Below are 24,394 nucleotides of genomic sequence, written 5' to 3' on the forward strand. Positions count from 1 at the left end.
AATACATTCATTATAAATCCTAAACCTCTAGTTTAAAAAACATGAAGGCTTAAATTCTAAATTGGCAATTTAAGCCCCCAAGGGCCTCATGTACTACAGCTGTTTGAGGTCGCAAAACCTGCATAGTTTGCGACAGCAACCCCCTTTTCACCTGGTTGAAACCTCTTTTACTATTTGAAAGAATAGAAGGGGTTTTAGCGCTTTTCCGAGTCACAAACAGGAGTGTGTATCTCAAGTCGATAAGGAATGTTTCAATCATTTGTGACCTCAGTTGCGGCTATAAACTATTGAAAAGTAATAAACTGTTGAAAAGTAACTTTTTCTAAAGCTGAAGTTTTTCCTTTGAGAATCATGACGAGTGGTCGTTTGGGGTCAAGCAGTGGTTCAGGTAACCACTTCAAATGTCCCTTGATGTGTTCCCGGGTGGAAAAAATGAAACAGCACCTATCTCTTAAATGGGCATGGCCTGCATTTTTTTTGTTAATCTGTCTTTGTGAAGGGAAACGCGGAGATGGTAGTCTGTTCACCCTTGCCATGAAGACAGGGGGCCCGATTCACAGAACTAATTTAAGACAAAATCCTAAACTTACTACCATTTTGGTATTCACAGAAGGCACTTACTCATTTCGGTATTCACAGAAGTTAGGAGTCCTAACTTTAGGACTCCTAAATGCCTTCTGTGAATACCGAAAGTCATAAAATTAGGATTTTTCTCAGTTTAGTAGTAGTAAAGTTAGGACTCCTAACTTTAGGACTCCTAAATGCCTTCTGTGAATACCGAAAGTCATAAAATTAGTATTTTTCTCAGTTTAGTAGTAGTAAAGTTAGGACTCCTAACTTTAGGACTCCTAAATACCTTCTGTGAATACCGAAAGTCATAAAATTAGGATTTTTCTCAGTTTAGTAGTAGTAAAGTTAGGACTCCTAACTTTAGGACTCCTAAATGCCTTCTGTGAATACCTAAAGTCGTAAAGTTAGGATTTTTCACAGTTTAGGTGTTGTAAAGTTAGGAGTCCTAACTTTACTACTCCTAAACTGAGAAAACTCCTAATTTTAAGACTTTTGGTATTCACAGAAGGCATTTAGGAGTCCTAAAGTTAGGGCTTCTAACTTCTGTGAATACCGAAATGAGTAAGTGCCTTCTGTGAATACCAAAATGAGTAAGTGCCTTCTGTGAATACCAAAATGGTAGTAAGTTTAGGATTTTGTCTTAAGTTAGTTCTGTGAATCGGGCCCCGTGTTGCTAAATGTGTTATACCAAATAATGGTCATTTCACAACTTCCTGGTGAATGAGCAATTTGTGATGTGACCTACTAGCACATATGTTGCAACTCAAGTTGCATCCCTGTTCACTAACAAGCCAGTGTGCAATTTGCATTTCCCTGGTTTGGGAACGGGCATAGTACATCAGCGCCATAGTTTCAAATTAGCATGTGCCACCGAAAAATGATGAACTAGAACACAAATAATGCGGCAGTTAATTGTACGTGGCGGCACCTGCAACTTGCAAATGTATTCACCGGAGTTTTACACATCTCCACAGGGAAATCTCAGGCTTGGGACCAGGAAAGTGCGAAGGGCTCCTTCAGGCTTTTTAAACCTGAACAAGCCCGTCAGATATTTTGATGCAAGACCTTTGGTTCAGGGTGCAAATTATGGGCCCGATTCACAAAGGTAAACTGAGACGAAAGTCTAACTTTACGACTTTCAGTTTTCACAAAGGGCATTTATGAGTAGTAAAGTTAGACTTTTGTCTCAGTTAAACTTAAGCTTTGGTCTTAAGTTTGATTGAGACCAAAACTGAGGCAAAGGCCAAGTTACCTTTGTGTTTCGGGTCCAATAAGAATAGCTGCGTTTTTCATCATTTGTAGCTTGTTAAGCAGGCTCTGTGGAATGTGGAGATGCACAGCTGATCAATACTGCAATCTTGAGAGAACAAATACTTACACAGAGTTTGCCTGAGTAATTCCAAGTAAGAAGTAAAGTTTTATATACTATTTGGATGAAAGTTCACCAATTTCACAACCGCTAAAACCTATGAATGATATCAGAGATTAATATAAAAAATAACCCTTCATTTTCAAGGCCTAACTCATTGTGCCAGATGTCACAGTGTAGTGGAGCAGTCAAATCCCAAGGAGCTGTTCTCTTTGTCCCACTGAGGAAAAGGATATTTTTTTCCTGCATTTAAACTAGATATATGTCTGACATCCATACTTTAACAGCTTCTAGACGCTACAACATTGAATCAAGTTGACTAGATCCCCCTTGTAGATCTAAACGGATATGAGTATCATTGGCATTTATCTGATCCGCATTTAATAATATTCAACGTATTGTACCAATGTAAGTGGGTACGTTTTGTAAAACTTTGAAAAATTAAACAGAAATATATAACTATGTCAAGAGGAAAATATCTACTTACTTGAAACACCCCAAGTTGCATTCTGTAGAAGAAATTTGCTGCTGATGGAGTTGATACAATTATCAATCGCCTCTTCTCATAAAACTGGTCCAAGAGGGCTGCAGCAGTTCTCACAATAACATTGACATTCATGGCTGGAATTATAAAGTCACATGGCAACATAACTAAAGTAGCATGGAAATCGATGAATTATCAATATCACAAACATCAGTAAGTTAAATATATGAAGGTCTTGGAAAAATAAAGGACTCTTGCTTAGTTGACTATTCAGATATCAACAAATTCACTCTTTGGTCTAAGACAGACCATTGGTACACCATGGTTTATCAAAATGAAGGGATATTAATTCTCATAACCCACATAATACAGGCGTACTTTGAAGTATTTCAATACATATAACTTACAACTCTTACTCTCAATTGATTATGTGTGCCGGAGATATAACCAAGTGGCTAGGCTTTTACCTTTGTTTTCAAAGAGCCTGTCTTTATATATACATTATACACCAACATCTCACCAATCAACATAAGTAAAAATTCTTATTGCTTACTAGTTGCTTATTCTTGCTAAAATAGTCGAAACAAAGTACAAATTACTAACCTGTGCAGAGGAAATCCACCTTTTTGCCATTTCCCTCTAATCACTTTAGATTTCAGAATTCTAGGCATTTGGTATTTGGCAGCTTGGGTAGGTGCTCTCCCTCAAAACATAAAATCCAGATTTCCACTGCATGTTATACAAATATATTAGCTATAGGGGTGATATTGTATATCATACTGCGAAGCAGATCTAGCATTTACAATAATTATTTAAGAATAGGAGGTTCCAGACTTAACATGGGTAATGTCGAACAATATGATCTTCATCAAGTTACGCTTTCTAAGAAAGTCATTTCAGGTCTGTGGTATAACTAAGATCCCTCTACCTGTGGATTTACGCTTGTGATCTCACGTAATATTTAGAAATCTTTTTGTACTGACCTATTCCCGTCAGTTTCTCTCTGAATTTCGCCAGGAAAGTACATTGTTTTTAAAGGATACAGGCTAGCGGCACAGTATTCTAAATGCAGTCACAGCTATAGAAAAAGAAAATGTCTAGTATGCTTACGCTTGATCTCCATTCCCCTTAACAATTCCAATATGTTGTTCAGTGGGCCCAAAACCTTCAACTATTCAGAAAAGCTTAACCAAATTATTATGGATATGGAGGCTAAAATAAACGCCGTCCAGGGAAAAACGGCAGCCCCTACATGGTCTTTATGTTGCAGACAGCATTTTCAGTGGTTGATGCATTTTTTGATCATTACTGACAATATTGCTGATTTATGTATGCATAAACTTTGCTTTATTAAATGCTGACACCACCTAAATTGTAAAGATTTTACTGGTGCATATTTTTACTGCGGGGAGTGGAGGGGCTAAGTGTGCGGGGCAGAGGACATTTTGCCTTACCGGAGCTGCACACATCAACAGCCTCAACAGTAAGTCTCAGACGGACATTTTGATTATAATGGAGACCTGGCTGAGCGAGATGTCAGCTCCAGGGAGTCCTCACCTGCTGTCAACGTATTAGCTCTCCATGAGACCTACGCATGCATACATTTGAACAGGGGAGAGAAAAAAGGAGGCAGGATTGCCATCGCCTTTGAAAAAATCTTTACCTATTCCCACAAGGCCAACACTGAACCAGTATCACTGATACTGGGTTGGAGTAGGTTGCCTCTGCAGATGAAAGTATACGGTGCATTATTTTGTAACAATGTTGGCATGAGTGTTACACACACCATTATCTTGCCCGGGGCTGATGACTCAATTTCCTCTTTGTTGTTATTAGATTTACATTTTTTATGCCTCTTTGTTGACATGATTATAGTGAAATTGGTATGTGGAAGGCCATGCTGGCCCTCAGTGACTGAAGTTGTTAAAGTACATCTGCAACATATTTCGGCACTATTTAGAAGCTCTTTTTAAAAACAGAGCATATTACGAGGTACTTGTCTCTCATTATACAGTAAAGTATCGATCCTTGTCGCTGAAACATTAGCAAAAACACTACATCATTTCCAACACAGTGCACCGCAGCATAGCAAAACATACATATTATCCTTATAATCCATTACTCACGGACATCTGAGATCGATTCTGCCCATGGGGGATCACATATGTGTCCTCTAAATGTATTCCATTTACCTCATATTCTAGCCCACTTCTTGGGGCATCCTCTGTGCATATAGACTGCTCTTTCCGCCACCATTGCACTGTCCATGTCGTTTCCCTATTGTTGGTACGTGGGGAGCATACCCATACCCCAGTTCCGGGCTATATTACGTTTTGCAATTGTCATCCCCAGCGCCGCCCAGTCCTGCATCCTCAAGTTCAAATCAGTAGGCTCCCAGATATTGAGGAGGCATCTTTTTGGTTTCGGTGGAACGTCTGCCTCCCCCACCCGTGAGATCACACTCATAACGTTTTCCCAGTAGGGTTCAATCTGCGGGCATTGCCATATAATGTGATAAAATGTGCCTGGCAGACCTCATTGCCATAAGCACAGGGGATCGGGCGCTCGGCCCAATGTATTATAATGCATGTGTAATATATGCGATGGAGGACCTTCAGCTGTACGAGTTTGAGTTTAGAGGAGATCGCCACCCCACGTGGAGACACTAATACCTCCTGCCAGTCTGAGTTGTCCAGCTCCCCTACATTTGCCTGCCAGTGTTCCCGTAAGGTTGCCGTGGGGTCTAGTTGGTTATTTATTAGTTTACGATAAGTTTGGGAAATGGCCTTTTTACTCATGTGCTCTGTAAGGAGTCTGTCTTCTAATGGTGAGGCCTCCGGTAGCTGCGTGCCTGGTGGGATGGTGCTCATCAGTGTGTGTCTGATCTGCGTATATCTGAACAATTCAGTAGGTCTCCTATTTTGGAGATACCGATGAGGTATCACTGTTTAAATCCCTTGGTGTTGTGTAGCTGACCTAGCCTTCGGGTTTCCCAGAGCGGTGTAGCCTGCGTTAAAGTACCGTCCCACCCCAGTGCCCGCTGCGCGGTATGCCATATTTTGACCGTATGCACCGTCGGACCCGTGAGGGTGTTCTTTCTTGTATTAGTGTATAGGGCTCTCAGAATGTGGTTGGTTGGAAGGACACATCTGTCCATTCGGAAAGCAGGTTCTTCCTGCGATGCATGTAGCCAATGATATATAATCATGAGTTGTGAGGCCCAATAGTACAATTTTCTGTTAGGCAAAGCGTTCCCTCCATCGTACCAGCTCCGAACTAATTTACGCATCGCTATACGTGCGGGTTTCCCATGCCAGAGTAGAGTAGTAACTTCAGCGTCAATCGCTTTAAAGTGTGCGGGGAGAACCTAGAAGCTCTTTTGAGTTTCTGCAAAGTGTTGCACAACTGAGATGTTTGTAAAATGTCGGCCCTGTACAGTCAAAACCTAATAATGAGACACTTAAAAAAAATTCTATGCCTGCAACACCTTTAGGAGAGCAGAGCTGAAAGAAGCTGAAGCCCTTGTTTTTTGCCTAGCAGTTTGCCCGCAGACTTCCCTGGTGGGGGCTCTAGTCTATAGCCATCCAGGTCATGTGGGTGAGTTCATCAACTCAATAGATGACACTCTAGCACAGCTGACCCTGCAATATTGCAACTATAGCCTGTTAGAGGATTTCAACTTGCGCACTGATAATGTAAACAATGCAGTGGCTGTCAGAGTATTGGAGAAACAGGAATGCCTAATTTAGCCAGGAAGTTTCGACACCTACACTTTTGGCAGGGCATATCACAGACCTCATATCTCCTAATGTTCTGCTCTCAATAGATGACCCGGTGGCGGTATCTTGGTCCGATCACCTTCTCATCCCGTTTAGCTGGTCAGGGGTGGGTTATCTCAGGCAAGAAACTTCAAATGTGATTTATACCTCCTGGGCCTGGAGTAAAATTCAACCTCAATAGCCAGTCAGTTTACTTGTTAACTCTGTGCCAGAGCTATGTGGGTAGACAATAAGGGATGAGGAAGTCATAACCACGGACTTCCATCAGCTGGCGACAAGTTAGACCCTTTAAAACTGCATAACAAGCAGTTTCTCTGCACTCCGGCTTTCTCTGATTCCGTTTGAATTTTTTACAGATTATGCTGGGATATCCTGCTAACTGTTACACTTTAGCAGGCCTGAGTCCCTACTCATGTGATGGTGTTTCTCCCCTGACTAATTTGCACATCTTGTTCTTTTGCATCTTCGATGATACGCCCAGAAGAACATTTTTACTGCCTCTTTTTAAAGTTTCTAAATTTAGACAGGGCAGACAGCCTTGTTGTTTCTACAACAGTTACATTGCCCTCTGATCTGTTGTGCAATGGCCTCATTTCTATGGAAGGTTTTAAAACTAAGGAAATGTGCAATATCACAGGGGAGAACTGATTTAGGCAATCTATTATACTTCTTCGATTCTATGATAAGGCGGCTTGTTTTTACATTTGCTGTTCTGAATTTTTTTATAATATTTTATTGTCAACATGTTTTTACCCTATCAATGTGTACGTTGACGGGCTGAAATTAATTTGTGTTTCCTGTGTTGACATATTGCACGCATTTTGTATTTGCGTTTTTATGCTACACAAACCTAGCGAATAAAGATTTTTGACTGACACTCGCTGCAAGACCATTGCTGTTTTGAGGAAGCTCTGAGTTATTATTTGGCTTTTTAACTGTGTTGGAAGCCGGCACCAACCGGGAGTTTCCAGGTGACCTGTTAGATAATCAGAAAGATCCCTGAACGAAGCTGAATCACTAGTGCATGACACAGCCTCATGTCTGATCAACTGAAGCCGGCATCAGGCTGCGCCAACGATATCCCCATTTTCCAACATTTGCTGGAGAGGTAGGGCTCTTCTTCAGTTTGAAGGAGACCCACTGCCGCAGAAGACTGCCCTTTGGACGAACGGCAGCAGATTCGTTATCGTTGCCATTCTTGAGTCTGTGCTGGGCATCAGTCATTTGGCTGTCATTACAATTCACTCTTCCCTTCTTAAGGATAACTTTTCATTCAGAGAGCCCACCAAGGTGCTTTTGATAAGAGAGTCAGCCGTTGCGTCAATCACTGTGCTCCCCATGGAAGCTACTTGGGCAACTTTATCCAATAAAGTCACCTAATTATTTGCCTCAAAGCCGCATTGGGGAGCAGCCTGTACCTCCTCTTTACCAGTACTTGCTACACATACCCGGGGCCTCTGACTGATTTGCCATGTCCAAAGGGAAGTGAGAGGCCAGAGCGCTCAGTTCAGCTCCCTCTACTCATTGTCACAGGTGGAAACTGTAGAGACGAAATAGTCAGCAGAAGACACTGTGTTGCCTTGCAAAATGTCGAGGGCTGAAACATTGTTGCATGCTGGTGCATGTAGGATGTTCTGGAAACAGGCTGGCTGGCTGAGGCCGACTCATCCCCTCTGATCGCTTCCAGCAACGTCTCGGCAATATGTGAAATTAAGTCAGGGGATACACCTGTTACAGTTAGCGCTCTAGCTTCCGGCTAGAGCGCGGAGACATTTGCGCGACCTGCGCTCATGTCGACGGACGTGAGCGCGTATGTATAAAAATAAAGGGGCGGGCGAACGGAGTCAGTTCGCGCCCAACTGGCATACCGAGTCGGCTCCTCATTTCAGCGCTGCGCGCTAGCGGTAGACCCCGCAACGCGGCCCCCCCGCTGAGGCAGAGCAGAACAACACCCATCTCCAGGCTATCCCGGGATAGTAAGCCAGCTCCAATATCTGACGTCAAAGGTTTAGCCATTGGCTGCCCATTCTGTGAGGCAGTGCGCCTCTCAACCCCTCGCTGGGAGCTGGAGCTGCCTGATTGTGTTGCAGCTGCACATGCAGGAAGCGCACCTGACCTCCTCGGGACACGCTAGACTTCATTAGCGCGATAGCTGCCTGGCAGACACGCCCGAACAGAAGAATCCTCCAAGGAGAGGTGAGGCACCCCAGAGAAATACACGGACATGGCAGCCTCATCAGCCAAAAGCCCGGTATGCCACTCGTCGATTAGCCTAGAATGCTCAAGGGTAAGTGACTGCTGGCAGGGAGCAGTAAGGCATGGGGGGGAGACAGTAGCGGCTGCTCCAGGACAGGAGTGGTGATGCAGGGGGAGGGGGAGCAAAATGGGAAATAAAACACTTACCTGGCCAACTGGCCGGCTGCCATTTCTCCTCAGTCCACTTCCTTCTCCCCGTCACCAACGACAGCAGGAAGCACCCTGGCTCCTAGGCTCCCCTACACCAATCACAACTCTGCAATGCAGCATTGTGATTGGTCTGAGTGTTGTGGTTCGGCGCTCAGATGTGGACTGGGGGGCTTTGCATTTTCCTCACCAGGCTGTGTAATGCAGCCTGGTGGATAACATGCAAAGTGTGCATGGCTGTTAGGCTGGCGCAAGAGGGCCGGCCAAGCAGTAATGCACACTTAATGATTACAAACCACTCCTCACCCCGCCCCAAGAGCCACTGACTTCAATAGGAAAGTGATAGGTCAATAGAAGAACACAACAAGGGTGTGAGCAGATGAGTATGAACCGACCAAGAGATGACAAACAGAGATATGAAAAGAGAGAACACTTGGGCAAATGAGCAAAGTAAAGCATGCCTGAAGATAGGGTCTAGGGCCGAAGTCAAATGCTAGTACTTCTAGCTGCAAAAACACCAGCATCACTTATGCTGCCAGGAGCATGGAGAAGAGATTAAACAAAGGAAGGCAATGCAATGTGTGTGAGTAAGAGGACTCGAGTAACACAGGAGATGGGAGTCAGGAATAAGAGAAACAGGGACATTGACATATGAGTGCAATTGAAAGCAGGATGAAACACAGATTCTAGGTTCAGCACCGAAGGACTGGATCTCTTAGCGCCTATAAACACATCTATGAACTCTACTAGCTAAACGGGAAATACAAACAGGTCAACTGCAGATATTCCAAACACACTACCCTGGAGGATATCTAAGGAAGGGAACTAGAGGCTATAGGGCATCAAGGGTTAGCGACCTCTAAACACAATGGGGCACATTATCAAGAAATCTTTCGCCACTTTAGCGGCAGATATCGCCAAAAAAGTGGCGATTCTTTTATCGCACTATCAACAAGAACATGCTTTAGCGCTTGTTTTCTTGAGATAGCTGCCGTTTTATATTGCTTTCCATGTCAGTGATATTTATCGCTAATGACATGCAAAGTAGACGTTCCTCACCAATACTACATGAAAACAGTCGCAAACACAACTTCGCACTATTAACAATGCGGCACGGACCCGTGAAGCGATTAAAAAAGCTGCGCTACCGCGGTTATCGCAGGAATTTAACTCCTGTTTAAAAGTTGACTTAACCATCTTTTGTATTGGAGGTGGATTGTGTGGTTAAGTTCACACTTGCCTATTGGCAAGCTTTTCATTAGAGCTTACTAATTATCGCTTGGTTTCTCACGCTATTGGTGCTTATCGCTGTCTATCGCTGGATTTGACTTCGCCTCTGATCAAAGCGTTGCTAATATGCCGCTAACACGGCGATGTCAACCAGCGATAGACGGCGATAAAAGAAAACGTGCTAAGTACGATTTGCGATAATTATCGCATTCTGTTGATAATATGCCCCAATGTTTTTAACACAACAAAGCCACCCGAGATTGTATTTGCTTATTATATATCCTTCAGGACCCTACCTAAAACAAACTGCTACTGGACATACACAAAAATGTGACGGGATGCCATGTTTCCTCATGGAGGGAGGGGCTACACCTGAAATCAGGGAGGCACTTCTACATAAGAGCGAACCTGTGATCTATAAGGATTAAAAACCAATGTGATATCCTATACAGACCCTTATATTCACAGGAGGTATCACTTGGTATTATTAACCAGCGTGGAGATAAGGGGAATTAGTACCCCATCACCACATGTACCCTCAACATGTTTCTGCATGATTGCTAATGCGAGTATGTGGCATTCTTCAGGATGAAAACACAGGATCCAGGTGTGGCTGCTGCACATGCGTGTGCTACTAATCACAATAGGGTTGACCTTTGTCGACCCTTAATGTAGCAAGCACATAGTACCCCACTGTCAGGTCATCTGGGCCCCATGGAGGAAGGGCTTGGGAACCCCTGTAGTCACACTTTCGTCAAGGTGCATTCCTGTCTGTAAACCTGACTGTGTCCGCTCCTTCCTCCCAACGTGCAGATACTGACATGAGAGTGAGACAATTCTCCCTGCTGCTCTACCTACAAAGACCAGTTTCTTTATATTTATTTATTCGTTTTTAAGAAACAAGATGTGTACATGTGACATATACATTGAACACAATTTTGACCACACGTCTTTGCACATAATATACATATTCACTTAACCAAAAAAAACAGAAATGTATAAATTGAGCTAGAAGACTTTACAAAGTTGTGAACATCGAGACAGGTATAGGACATTCGCAGTATTTTTCAAATGCCAAAATGTGCCCCTCGCTTGTCTTTCCCCTTGCTAAAGATCACTCTGTGACTCTGTACCCATTCCAAGATCATTGGGATCTGCTACTGCAAGACATTACTGCAGAAGGATCAGTCCTTTCTATTACACAAATTACAGTAACCTCCACGCTCACACTCATATTTCCTTTGCCTCAGCTGTGCTTATCACTCTGGTTTCTTCTCTAATTCTACAACACACAGTTTTTTCATCGTGGTCTAATAGCAGCTTTAGTTATTTCTTAGACATAATTGTGTTCCACTCTGTGAGTCACAAAGTTATTCCCCCCCCCCCCCCCCCGCTCAGCTCAGTGAGGGTCATTGCCCCACTTCAGTCCATTTTACAAGCTCATCTTTCCATTTATTTAAGGGTAGGGGGGTTATTAGCTTTCCATAGCATTGCAATCTGCCACTTCACCAGTATCAAAGCTAGATCAGTAAATCTGGTCGCTTCTTTAGGCATTTTAGACCTTGGCATTATTAATAACTAACTGGCCCTTAGTTCATCCTTAATTTCCAGCCGTTGTGTGGTTTGCTGTTAAATTATAATCGCCCTACATGGCAACATGACCAAAACCTATGTAAAGGATCGCCATTCTCTATTGCAGACACTATCCAATGCAACCAGAATCATTGTGCATTTTGTTAGGATACACAGAGCAGTTTGAAGTTAAGTACCGCAATATTTGAAACTTGTTTTCTTGTAACACAGACCAAGGTTGAAGGACAGTTTGAGGCTTGTTCCAATTCAGCCCTGGAAATTAGGAAAGCAAATCAGGAGGTCAGACAGTAAGGCTCTGTAATGACACCACAAGTCACTGAGGCCATTGTGGCATATTAACAAATCAGGAAATTCCTCAAGACACCTGGGGCATATTTACAAACCCCTATCACCACAGGAACATAACCTTTTGCGACGTTCCTGTGGCGATAATTCCTTCGCCTTATTTACAAGGTGGCTTTAAGCCACTTAACATGACTTAACACTGCCGTACAAATAAGGCACCCTTTCACGCTACACTTAGGGGCCTATTAGCATGGCGGGCGGATCGACACCGCCCAACCGGCGGTGGCGATCCGCCCGCCAAAACACCCCGCCGGACGGCCTTTTACCCCCGCCACATTAGCATGGCTGGGGGTACCGCAGCGGATGGAAAGACCGTCTGCCACTTTTCCGCCGGTAGGCAATCGTCACAATTGCCTACCGAACGGAAAAGGCCTATGATATGATGGCGGTGCCTTGCGGGCACCGCCATCCATATTATGATGGGGCGGTGTCCTGCCTTTCCATGGTGGAGACTCTGCCATGGAAAGGCATGCAGGAATCGCTTTGGGGGCCCGTTGTGGGCCCCCGAGGTGTAGGGGGCTGGGGGGCTGCACTTGGGGAGTACCCATGGTACCCCCTACATTGGCATACACAAGTTGGCGGGCACTTCACGGAGCCTGTCACGTTGTGCATGCCGATGCACAACATGCATTTTCTACATTGTGGTGGGTGCTGCTCACAGCACCGCCCGCCACAATGTTGAATATACTCCTAATTGGCGGTGCGGTACCGCCGCACCACTAGCGGCCGGTCCCAGTACCGCTAGCGTGGCATCCTAATGGACCCCTTAGTGTGAAAGGGGTGGGCAAAGGGTGTTGTGGTGGGCGTTCCGCCGCAACACCCATTGATTTTGACGCTGCCTCCTAGTTATAAGGGTGGCGTAAATAGGAGTCAGCACTAAAATTATGACCAGGGAAAACCTAGAGAAATTATCAATTTCTCCTTGTTCTTGCTGTTTCTATGTGTGCTGCATTCACTTTCCTCGTCCCTTCCGCATTCCATTCCTCCAGCACCTCCAAATTAGTAACCTGGTCCTGAAGATGATCCTCAGTTATAAGGATTGAAACGTCATCGACACCTCAGCACAACTTCCGGCGCCTCCTATTGTGGTCCATCCAAACCATTTATCTGTACAAGCTCTTGTAATTCACTACCTGTGGAACATACATTCATAATCTTTGTATATAAACACCACGTTCATATTTTGCGCCACCGCTGTTCTTTCACTTTGTCACCTGTGCCGTTCACCATTGTGTCACGATCACGTGTCACAAAGTGCCTTCGGGTTACTGACGTCATGTTAATCACATACAGTGCTGATACAACTGTTCCCTAATCTTCCCTTGCCCTCGTTTTTTTTGTTCCATTTATTGTGTGTATTCATCAAAATACAAGATGACTTCGGCACGTTCCAATGAATTATGAGTCTCTCTTCTTTCTTTTTTCTGCAATGTGTTACACATGCCTAATTATTTGTCTTTCTAATTAATACACGTTGAGACATTGTTGTTTATTTATACTTCATTACCCAGATCTCAACCTGGTCTATGGGTGAACTGTTGTTTTTACCAACCAGCACTAGGGGAAACACGGGGGTGCACCGCATTCTTGTGGATACGGCGCATCCCTGCGTTTTCAGAATGGTGAAGCATGCCGTTAGCAATTTTTGCTCAAAGCCACGCTTTGCCATTCTGTTGTAAATATGCCCCTATGCTTTATCAGAGCATAATGTTAGGAGGGCATCAGAGTAAAACCAGACTTCTTAGCAGACCCATGTGCTCTGAAGAGGCTTTTGGGTTGCATAATGAATGGTAGTTTTTTAAGAAACCTATCCAAGCTCAAAAGCAAGAGAAATGGGAGTATGAGATTAATAGCAAGAAAAGCTGTGCCCAGGCAAGCTAATAAAAAATGTGTGCAAGAAACTAGCACCATATATATTAAGTATATTGAATGTAGCTATTTTAGGAGCATAGTGATCCAAATCTTTTTTTAAAGAATCCTTATTATGGCCTATTTTCAAAAAACATGAACTTGACTCCCTGGCAGGGTGACCAGGCGTCCCGGAGTTGCCGGAGGTAGATTTAACTAAATTCATTTGTTGTCCCGGTTTTTAGAGAGGATTGACTAAACAAACTTGTATGTATTCCAATGCACGATTAAGTACCAGAAGTTTCAGAAATTAAGTTGAATAGCACTTAAAAGTTGTATGCAATTGATTCCCCCTAGTTTCCTCGGTGTCCTTGTTTTCTGTATTCGTTATCACTGTCTTCAAAGTCATTCTGGCCCCCTCGGTCGATGAGAAATTATAGTCCCACTTCTATTTTTGTGAAACGTCCCAGTTGTTGGATTTACTACTCCTATTCCTTACATCCTACAAATTATTGCCCAATCACAGATATTCCTTCTCTATTACAACTGGTTGAGATGGTAGTTACAAGAATCTGTGGAGAAAAACTGGATCCTAGGTGCCAAGTTGTCAGTCTCTCACATCTTCGGGGAATGAAGAGCACACTGAATGATGGGCAGTTCCCATTTTGGAAACACTAGATTAGGGGCACATATCCACCCTTTTGTTGCTTGGCCTATTTGCTGCCTTTGACACAACTGAGCAACAAACTTTGCTTTAAGTCTAATAAATGTGAGATGGGTGTCCGAGCCATCATTAAACCGGCTCCATTTCTTTTTTAATCCGACCGGGGAGCTACAGTAATCATTATCAGCTAACACCGCTGCGGTACATTGAGGGGTGCAGTAGGGCTCATTTTATTCATCTCTTCTTCTCTTTAATTCTGCCCACAACTCATCCATCAATTGCAAGTGGAAATGGGGGTTAGCTATCACAATTATGTTGGCCTCACCCAAACTACCTTTAATTTCTCTAAAATTCCAAAGGCTGATCTTTAGACAGTTTCTGAGAAATTCTCTCCAAAACTGTATGAACAGAGACTGGTTGAGTGTGTTAAAAACTGAGGATCAGACTGAGGGTTCCAGTCATTGGCTGACGACACACAACCTCGCAGAAGTGTAGAAGATGCAGATATTCCGTACTTCTGTGCTCCTCGGTCGATGCCAACTTGTAGTGCCACATCCATTTTTGTGGACTGTCCAGGTTTTTGATATATATATATATATATATATACACACACACTTAGAAGATTTGCTCAACTACCCTCACTCCTCAAGGATTTATTTAGCACTCTTGTGCTGGCAGCTAACTTTATATTCCTCTCGGTTACATCTGGGCATTCACACAGCATACAAAACAACAATGTATACATAAATATATGAGACGTGTCACTGATCGGCTCAGAAAGCCGCTTGCCCTTGGCTACGTTGTTAAAGTGCATAATGCGATTATACAGAGCTGTACAGACAAGCTGCCGCTCTGCGATAGCTCAAGAAAGGTTTGCATTGAGGTGTAGCTAAGGCTATTTTAGTCTAGTAAAACATGCAATAAAGCACAAAAAATGAAATGATCCCATATAAAGTTATGCTGAGAATGTTACTATCCAATCTGCACAAGTGATGATAGGTGCTAGACAATCTAGAATAATATAAAATGTAGTTTATTTTATTCGGTTTTGAAACTGCTTGTTTGATGTACAATCGACAGCTACACTTTCAAATTTTCCAGCAATATCTAGTGCAAGTTGTTAAATAATGGATGTCTCGCACAGGGAACATGAAGTGCAGGATCAAAAATTAACTAGCCGCCTTTTTTTAACTCAATAACATAAATTTGTCATTACCTTCTCAGCCCACGCTCGTTTCTGTACTTACTAAATGAGGTGTGCCCACCTCCTCCAAGGCATCATGTAATCTAGCAAAACTGGCCTTCTTACACTCCCTTTCCGCCTTTTTCCTCTGCCCCCTCCCCTCATGAGGGCCACAAAGGGGGTGGAGTTCCACAGTGTTTCCTTCTTTTGTATCAGCTCCCACATGTGATACTGTGCAGACCTGGCTGGGCCGAGTCTCTTTACTTAGCATTCTTTTAATTTCTTTTTAAAAGCGCCGTTTTTATGTTTCCCCTACTAGACAGCGAATGTGCTGTCTGCTGCAAGATATACTGTGGGCTTGCCAAGAGCATACAGGGGCACAGAGCTCGCCAATTGCTTATCATTGGTTGGCTTTTCGTCTCTCTCATTTGCCTGCTTCGTATTCATGTCTCAGGTCTCAGTTTGTCATTCTTGTGTTTGTCCCTCCAATGGAGCAATGCCTCTTTATCATCACTTTTGATTGGCTGTTTTTTTTTGTTTACGTTGCTTGCTTTTCAAGCACTACTCAACTCTTTTTTTTCAGTTAAGCACTCAATGACAGTGTTTTTCCCAGCTGTCGCCCTTGTGTACTTCACTCCCCTTCACTCGGAGTTGCTGTCTGTTCTATGTGTGCTTTTCCATGCCCCTCTGTACTGCACTCTCCCTTGTGTGCTTCCCTACATTGCTTTCTTGCACATATGTTTCTCTATCCCTTGCTCCATGATGCTGTCTTGCCCGTTGCTTCTTCTCTCCGTTCCCCTTGTTACTTCTCTATCAGTGCCCTTCTCTCTCATCCGTTGCGTCTCCTTCTCACCCCTGTAGTCCACTGTTGTCTGTTTGCCCCTGTGCTTCTCCCTGCCCGCTCCGCATTACTCTCCTGCGCATCACGTCTCATCCTCCAACCCACGGCCTCCGTGATACTTCCACCCCTTTGATGTTATCACCACATGATGCTTCCACCTTTCTGTATTTCTTTTGCACTCTCCACCCAATTTGGGTCAGTAACTAACCAGAAAAAAGTGCTTGTGACATTTTGTAGGCACGCACATGAGTGGGGGGCCCTGTGGTCCCAATTGGGTGCCTCACTTGCTTAGTCTATTTTCAGATACACTGTCCAGTCATGTGGTGATCTGGTGCATCTCTCCTTCTTTCATACAGTGCTCGCTTGGATGTCTTTGAGGTTGTTTGTGGAGCTCTCTGCTCTTCTTTGGCTTTCTGCGAGTTATTTCCAAGTGTGGCTCACCATCCTTGGTGAGTTGGCTTCTGTCCTTTCCTTTTCTTTAGTCGGTGAATGGGCTGTTTACACTTGTACCTCTTCTAAACCTCATTGCTGGGATTTTAGGATACAAGGGACTGTGTCACGTGTAGTCAAAGGTCCTTAACTGTCTGCAGTGCATTAGGTTCCTCACATGCCTAAGTCTTTTGACTTCAATACACATCCTCCTTGGGAGTGGTTGGATTCTCATACATCTGTCAGATGCTATTCTGTAAGCTACTGAATGGCCACTGTTCAAGCCGTTCAGGTTAAAGATCTCCTTTCAGCTCTCTTTATTGATCCCCGTTGGACCGTGGGCTGTGACTGATATTTATCTCTGGCTCCCCATCTCATTTGAGTACTTTTAGTGTGTTCCCAACTGACGGCCGGAAATTTGGACCTCCCTATGCGCTCCCTACTAGGTTTGCAGTTTCTGGCTGAAGGCCAAAGTTATATCTAGACAAGATTGTTGGTACTTACCCTCCCATTTTAGTGGTGGGGGCTAGTGGTGGAGCACATTTCTATTGCAATTGGTTTCTAGTCATCAGATGTTACACTAGATTCCTTCTTTGCCTTCCCTCCCCACCTGCGGGCGTCGACATTTGGGCTATAGTTGTGTTATACTCCTCTATATATTCTGTTCATGGAGTTGTTTGATCTGCTCCAGGTGGGTCATCCAGGTGTAGTTCAGTCTTGTTTCCCAGGATGTGGCACCAGTAAGGCTGTTGACTTCTCTTGCCTATGCTATCTTCTGGCCATGCTTGACCACATGGGTGTTTGTCAGGCAGAGACCCATCCTCATTGGGTTCATGTAGTTCATGCTGTAAAACTTGAGTAATGTTTTTGTGCCAGCAGGCTGTGTGGCAAGTGAAATGGAATATCTGGTAGAGCCGTCACAAAAGCCAATTTGGATGGAATTTGGGACTTCAAGGCCCAGAAGATTTCGCACTATCGCCAGCTTTGGCGGTTCCCATTATAAAGGGGACCATGCTCATGGCATCCTCATTTAGGCCCACATGCATCAAAGCAAAAGCCAGTCGCAAACGGGCAGATTCTCAGAATCTGCCCCTTTGCGACTGGGATTTTTGCATTTGGGATGCATCATCCCAAATGCAAAAATCGCAATTTAAGGAATCTCTAAATTGCGATTCCTTAAATTGCTATTGCATTTAAGGAATCCCAAATTGAGATTCCTTAAATGCAATGCATGAAAGTTTAAAAATTAGCGATTTCGCTAATAGGGGGAGCAAATTACCATGAAGTTGAACTTCATGGTAATTTGCAAAAACTTTGAAAAATGCACTAAAGTGCATTTTTCAAAGTTCCATTTTACACACACACATGCCCTTGGGGCATGTGTGTGTGCAAGATGTATTCATATGCAGATTTCAGGGGTGCAACAGGGTGTCTTTTTGACGCCCTGGCACCCTTGAAATAGCATGAGCAATTTGCGATTCTCTAATTGAGATTAGCAAATTGAGAAAGTCTTCTCATTCATTCCTATGGGCCTCTAGGCCCATAGGAATCAATGGGGAGGTATTCCTTAATTGCGACTCGCAATTTGCGAGTAGCAATTAAGGAATGTTTAGAAATCGCTATTTTGTAAGCGATTTCTACATGCATAGCCTTTTGCTATTCCTTATTAGCGAATCCTTATTTTTCGCTATTAAGGAATCGCAAATGGCATTGTTGATGCATGTGCCAGTTAGTGTGCAGGCCTTTCAATGGGGAAAGACATGTGAGGGGAGAAGACAGTGATTCATTTGCAAAAATAAAAATAACAAAAATAAGTGCTATGGCCCAGTATAAACCTCTGAAGGCCACAGCAGCTTGCATCATTCACTGTCCCTGCAGCCCTGGCAAATGCCAGTACTGATTCTACCTCTTACTCATCACACTCCAACAAATGTGACAATTTCAAATATTCTAGGTCACCCAAAGCTGTTAAGAATGGCCTGCGTGTTGGGCGTCGTGTCACATGCCACGTGCGCCAGATGTTCCCTCCCTGCCGCTGACTTTTTCGATGTGGATTGGTCCTGCCCAGCCTTGACAACCATCTGGAACAGGGTGGGACAGGAGATATCGGAGGTGCTGGGTCGTCACATCAATTTTGGTCCCCGGATGACACTACTGGGTCTCCTGGAGGAAGCTGGGGGGCTAATTTCTGAGATGATCTTTATAGGAGTGGCCTTTCTAGTGGCTAAGAGGGACGACGCCCAATGTTGGAAACGTGGATGTCTGGAGAAAGGGAGTTGCCTGGCGTGCATGCCAAGAAAAAACAATATATGAGGCACTGGGATACCCCCAAAAACATGATAAGATATGGAGCGGGTGGTGGACATATTACGGACTAGCACTGTGACAATAATAATCCCTAATGGTGATGATGTTCATTCATATGCAATGATGTTATGTGTTCATCGGTGGATGAAGCCTTGTGAGACTAAAACGACTAAAAATGTGGTTATAAAAAAATACGAATGGCCTGGGTGCACTGGTATTATTTTTATATTATATATTGATTTTTTAAACATGGTGCTAATGTTCTCTGTTTTAAAATAAAGGACTGCACCACCATGTGGTGGTGTGTGATAAAAATGTGCCAATGCTATAAAATATGTGCTGAGCCCTGGCAAAAGCTGCCATAAATTAAGCATTGGGAGAAGAGCACACGTGGAACAGCCATTGCAATTTGGTGATAAGTGGCAGTGGTGAAGTTATCTGCAGCAGTTCACGTGTGAAGGTTCTTCAACCAGTTCTGGAACAAAATACATTTCAGACATGAACACTGAAGAGTTATGACACAACATCTATGACGCATTTATTTGTTTAATTTGAAAACCGTGTGTGACGGAGTCTTGCATTGGATGATCTCCCCAAAAAAGAACAATGGGGCACATGCATCAAGCCTTTTCCCGTTCGCAATGCGAATGGAGAAAGGCCTTTTCCTATGCATGTAGGTTTTGGCATTCGCAATTTAGGTATTCGCATTTTTTTGCGATTACCTAAATTGCGAATGCATTTCCTAATGCCGATGGATGCAGCCTTTCCTAAATGCGAACTGTGCATTTAGGAAACGCTAATTACCATCAACTTCAAGTTGATGGTAATATGTGCATGGTTTGAAACATGCACAAAAATGCATTTTTCAAAGTGGAATGTAACGTGAGTGTTTTACATGTGCACACTTAGGCCCCCGGGCACCCTTGGATTTGCATTCGCTATTTGCGATTACCAATTTGGTAGTCGCAATTAGCGAATGCAATACCATTCATTGCTATGGGCCTGTCTGCCCATAGGAATGAATGGAGTCACGTTACATATTAGTGATTCGCAATTTCCAAATCATGTGAAGGAATCGCAAATATTTTTGCAATTCCTACATACATAGCATTTTGTGATTCCAAAATAGCGAAAAGGTAAAATTAGCTATTTGGGAATCGCAAAATGCGGGCTTGATGCATGTGCCCCAATATTTGTAGCAACTTGAAAGTCATGGTGAAGGTCATTGTTCTTGTTTGAAAGAGAATCTTCTTTGAACATAATGACCTTTGTTTATTTGAAATGCTTGGGGCGGTAACCAAAAGAGTGGAATGTATTGTTATGACTTTCAGTGAAACTAGAAATATATTTAAAATGCAGAAACCACTTACGAAATTTAGAACATCACAGCATAACGCTAATAAATATTTCAAGTAGATTGTGCAGGCATGAGACTTTATTGTAATTATTGGAAAATTGTCCAGTGGTGATATTTGCTGGAATACCTTGCATATAATACTGTCAATTCGTTTTGTGTGCTGACCAGAGAGCGTTTAACACTTAAAACTGCTTCGTCTGTGTGAACCTTTTCACGAAGCCCGAGACAAGTGAATTTAGCAATGTAATGCAGTTAATTCCGAGTTAATTATGTCCAAAACTCCTGTGTTTCAAAATGGAACAGTAAAAACTTTTCTTTCTCTTTTGCAAATCTCTTTCCGTGTGATTCCTACCTTTAAACCTCTTGCCCCTCAACATGTCACTCAGACAATCTGAGTACTGGTTATAGCAGATTGGGTGAGTCTTGTAAAGGAGCCATCCTGAGCACCGAATCAATCAAAGAAAATCACTTATGCTGACACTGTCGTGCAGACATAGATTTTTCTTCCTGGGTCCTATCTTGCCCGATCCCAGGTTCTAGGTTTGGGTGGTCCAGGAGGTTGACATGTTTAGTCTGAAAGCTGAAACTGTGGAGCAATTCCTCGCCTATCTTGTGGTGAAGATGCAGACTCCTGTGTTCTGGGACCCTGCCATGACTGTTGACTGGGTCCTCTCCTTGGTACCTTACTTCCTCTTGCACCTTGTTTGTACTGACTTGGGTATTGTCAGAGTATCTCGCATAGAAATGTGTTAGACTCTGGCTGTTCTGGTTTGCTCTTTTGACCATGCTGGTCTTGGAGTCGCGTCCTGGTCACTTTGGTTTGACAACACTGTTCCTCCCTTGCTCCCTGCTGGCCTTAGGCCATGATGTGTTAGACCTTGTGGCTTTATCTTTCTTTTGTACTCCTTGCTGGCCCTGGAGCATCAGGTACTAGGACAAAGCCCATGTGGATAATTGGAGGTAAGTAAACAAATAAATAAATAAAACGAATTTTGTTGCGCGCCCTGCATTGCATTTTGCTCCCTCCACGGGCCGCGGCTGGTGTATGAGCAGATTCGCTGCTGAAACTTGTGGATTACGACTGGCACTCTGGTTTCCTCTTGTGCAACCAGATGGAGTTGGAGGTTGTAGGTTAGGCGCTGGAAGTAGCGGTACTGGGGTGCTGCAGCACCCTCACAAAAGCCATGCTGCAGTTCAGAAGGTGAATGATCAATAAAGATACCATTTCATCTTGGTTTTATCTTGTTGCATTCTCTGGTGGTTCAAAGTCCGGGGTCAAATGTCAGGCTATGTCTTCTGACAAACTGTTGCTTATTCTTTTAACAAGAAGATTGGGGGTTACTTTTCTTTCTTTTGACTGCAAATTGAGAGGCTTTTGTAAACTGAACTATGATAGAATCTTGCTGGGATACAAGGAAAGGCTGTAGGAAGTAGATTTTTTTTTTAACACAAAACGTAAATACCTGTATATTGACTTTACAAATATTTCAAAATCTATCAGTAACTGAGAAAGTACAAATGAAGCAGAATATTTTGTAGTTCTGAAGTATGAAGAAAACAAAGATTTTAAGAGGATCCAACAAATCAAGACACATTACTTGGTAATTGCTAAATGATAAATATTTGCAGAAACCGGATTTCCGCACATTATAATTTGTGTGCGATATAGTTGTATCAGTAAAACTGCATGTCAGTGGGAATTTTGTGTTGATTTCAATGGAAAATGTGCTTTCTGTAACTGACAGTTTAGTAACACACCATGTTTTAATAATATATTTTAAACAGTGTACTCCAAAATCTGCTATTGGCTACATACCTCACCTTTACCACTCTCCTCCTGAATGGGCGTGGCTCATGTGCAATACTTGTTATTTGAGAAACACTTGGATTTTACACATTCCATATGACTTCAGTAATGTAACCAAAGGAGTAGCCAGAAAACAGAAAAAAACCACTTTGAACCAAAGCTCTTATAGCACCAAGCAAGGAAAGCAACTCATCGAGACCCTTCCCAGAAAAGGTTGCTTGTCTATTCCATCTATGCATATTCATCCTTTCATCCACCTACTGATATCCACCATTTCACCTACACATTCTGTCATCTGTTTAGTCTTTCATACAACATTCAGCCTGTCACCATTCAGTCCGCCCATCCATATCCAAACCTATCTATCCATCTTCAAACCTATCAACGAAACATATCCATCCTTTCACTTATCCGTCCTCCTTTCATCCATCCATTCATTTTTTCAATCATCCATACTTTCGCTCATCCATCTACCCTTTCACTCAAAACATATTTCCACCCTTTCTTTCACTCAGCTATCCATTCTTTCACTCAGCCATCCTTCCTTTCACACATCCATCCACCCTTCGACCCATCCAACCATCCACTTATCCATCCATTTACCCTTTCACTCACTCATCCATCCTTTCACTCACTCATCCATCCTTTCACTCACTCATCCATCCTTTCACTTATCTGTCCCACCCATTCATCCTTTCACTTATCCATCCACCTGTTCATTCAACCACCCATTTACCTTCCCTTTCACTCATCTATCCTTACATCCATTCTTTCACTCATCCATCCCTCCACTCACTCAATCCTCCCACATGAGCCTTTGTCTGCCGAGCTGCACACTGAAGAGGCCTATTAGGAAGCCCGCCACTGTAGCTGCTAAACCAGGGGGATGACAACACGTCCCCATCCATCCATCCTTTTACTCCATCCATACATCCACCCTTTCACTCAGTCCATTAATCCAAGCATTAACTCCATCTATCCACCCTTTCACTTATCCATCCATCTTTTCGCTCACTCATCCATCCATCCATCTTCCCACTATCCATCCTTTCTCTCATCCTCTATCCACGCACCCTTTCACTCATCCATCCATTCACCCTTTCAGTCATCCATTCTTCCTTCCTTTCACTTAGCCATCCTTACATCCATCCTTTCGCTCATTCATTCATGCATCTTTCTATTCACTCTTCCACTCATCCTTCCATCATTTCACTCACATCCATCCATCCCTTTTGACTCATTCACTTACCCATCTATCATTTCACTCATCCATCCATTCACCCTTTCATCCAGCTTTCCCGTCTACACTTCCATTCACTCATCCACCCATTTTTCCACTTATCCATCCTTCCATCTATCCATTTACTTATCCATGCATCCTTTCACCTATCCATCCATCCTTGCAACTTGCCCATCAACCGAGCCTTTCACTCCATTCATCCACTCATTTATCCATCCATTTACCCTTTCATCATCATCCATCCTTTCACTCACTCATCCATCCTTTCTCTAATCTATCTATCCTTCCTTCCTTCCTTTCACTCATCCATACTTACATCTATACAGTCACTCATTCATCCATGCATCTCTCCATCCACCCTTTCACTCATCCATCCATCATTTCAAACCCATTAATCCATCCACTCACCCTTTCACAATAATTATGAGCCTTTGTCTGCCGAGTTGCAGCTATAAGAGGCCCATCAAGAACCCCACCCTCGCTGTAGCTGCTAAAGTGGGGGGTTAACAAATCTCCTGGATGCAACACTGATGGCAGCCCCCCACTCTGAAAATTGGTCAAGCTCCACTGGACCTGGCCCGTTTTGGCTTCCTCTTGTGCTCCCTATTACGCTTGGAGCTTGTGAATTAGCCCTTGACCACTCTGTTCCTCTTGTGCCCCATGCTCAGAGCTTGTGGATTAGACCTTGGTACTCATGTTCACTCTTATGTTCCTTACGGACTGGGGGCTTGCACATTGTGTCTTTAGCATTCTGTCTTCCTCTTTTGATCCCTGCTTGTTTGGAAGCTTGTTGATTAGTCCTTGGCTGCTCCGACTTCCTCCAGTGCTGCCTGCTAGACGTGGAGCTTGTAAATTTGGTATTGACCATTTTGGCCTCCAATTGTGTTCCTTGCTAGGTACCGAGTTTTAACTTAGGCCTTGAGCATTCTAGCTTCCGTTTCAAAT

General features: G+C 43.4%; 1 protein-coding gene across 2 annotated transcripts in view; it reads right to left on the bottom strand.

Moving 5' to 3' along the window:
* SRPX (sushi repeat containing protein X-linked) overlaps positions 1–24,394 on the bottom strand; it is a 458,279-nt gene that overhangs the window by 100,117 nt on the left and 333,768 nt on the right. For both annotated transcript variants that reach the window (XM_085622913.1, XM_085622912.1), the window contains one exon: positions 2,427–2,560. In XM_085622913.1, the coding sequence (XP_085479039.1) occupies positions 2,427–2,560 (134 nt within the window). The remainder of the gene's footprint in view (positions 1–2,426; positions 2,561–24,394) is intronic.

Source organism: Triturus cristatus, chromosome 8 (genome assembly GCF_964204655.1).
Source record: "Triturus cristatus chromosome 8, aTriCri1.1, whole genome shotgun sequence".
In the NCBI taxonomy this organism is placed as follows: domain Eukaryota; kingdom Metazoa; phylum Chordata; class Amphibia; order Caudata; family Salamandridae; genus Triturus; species Triturus cristatus.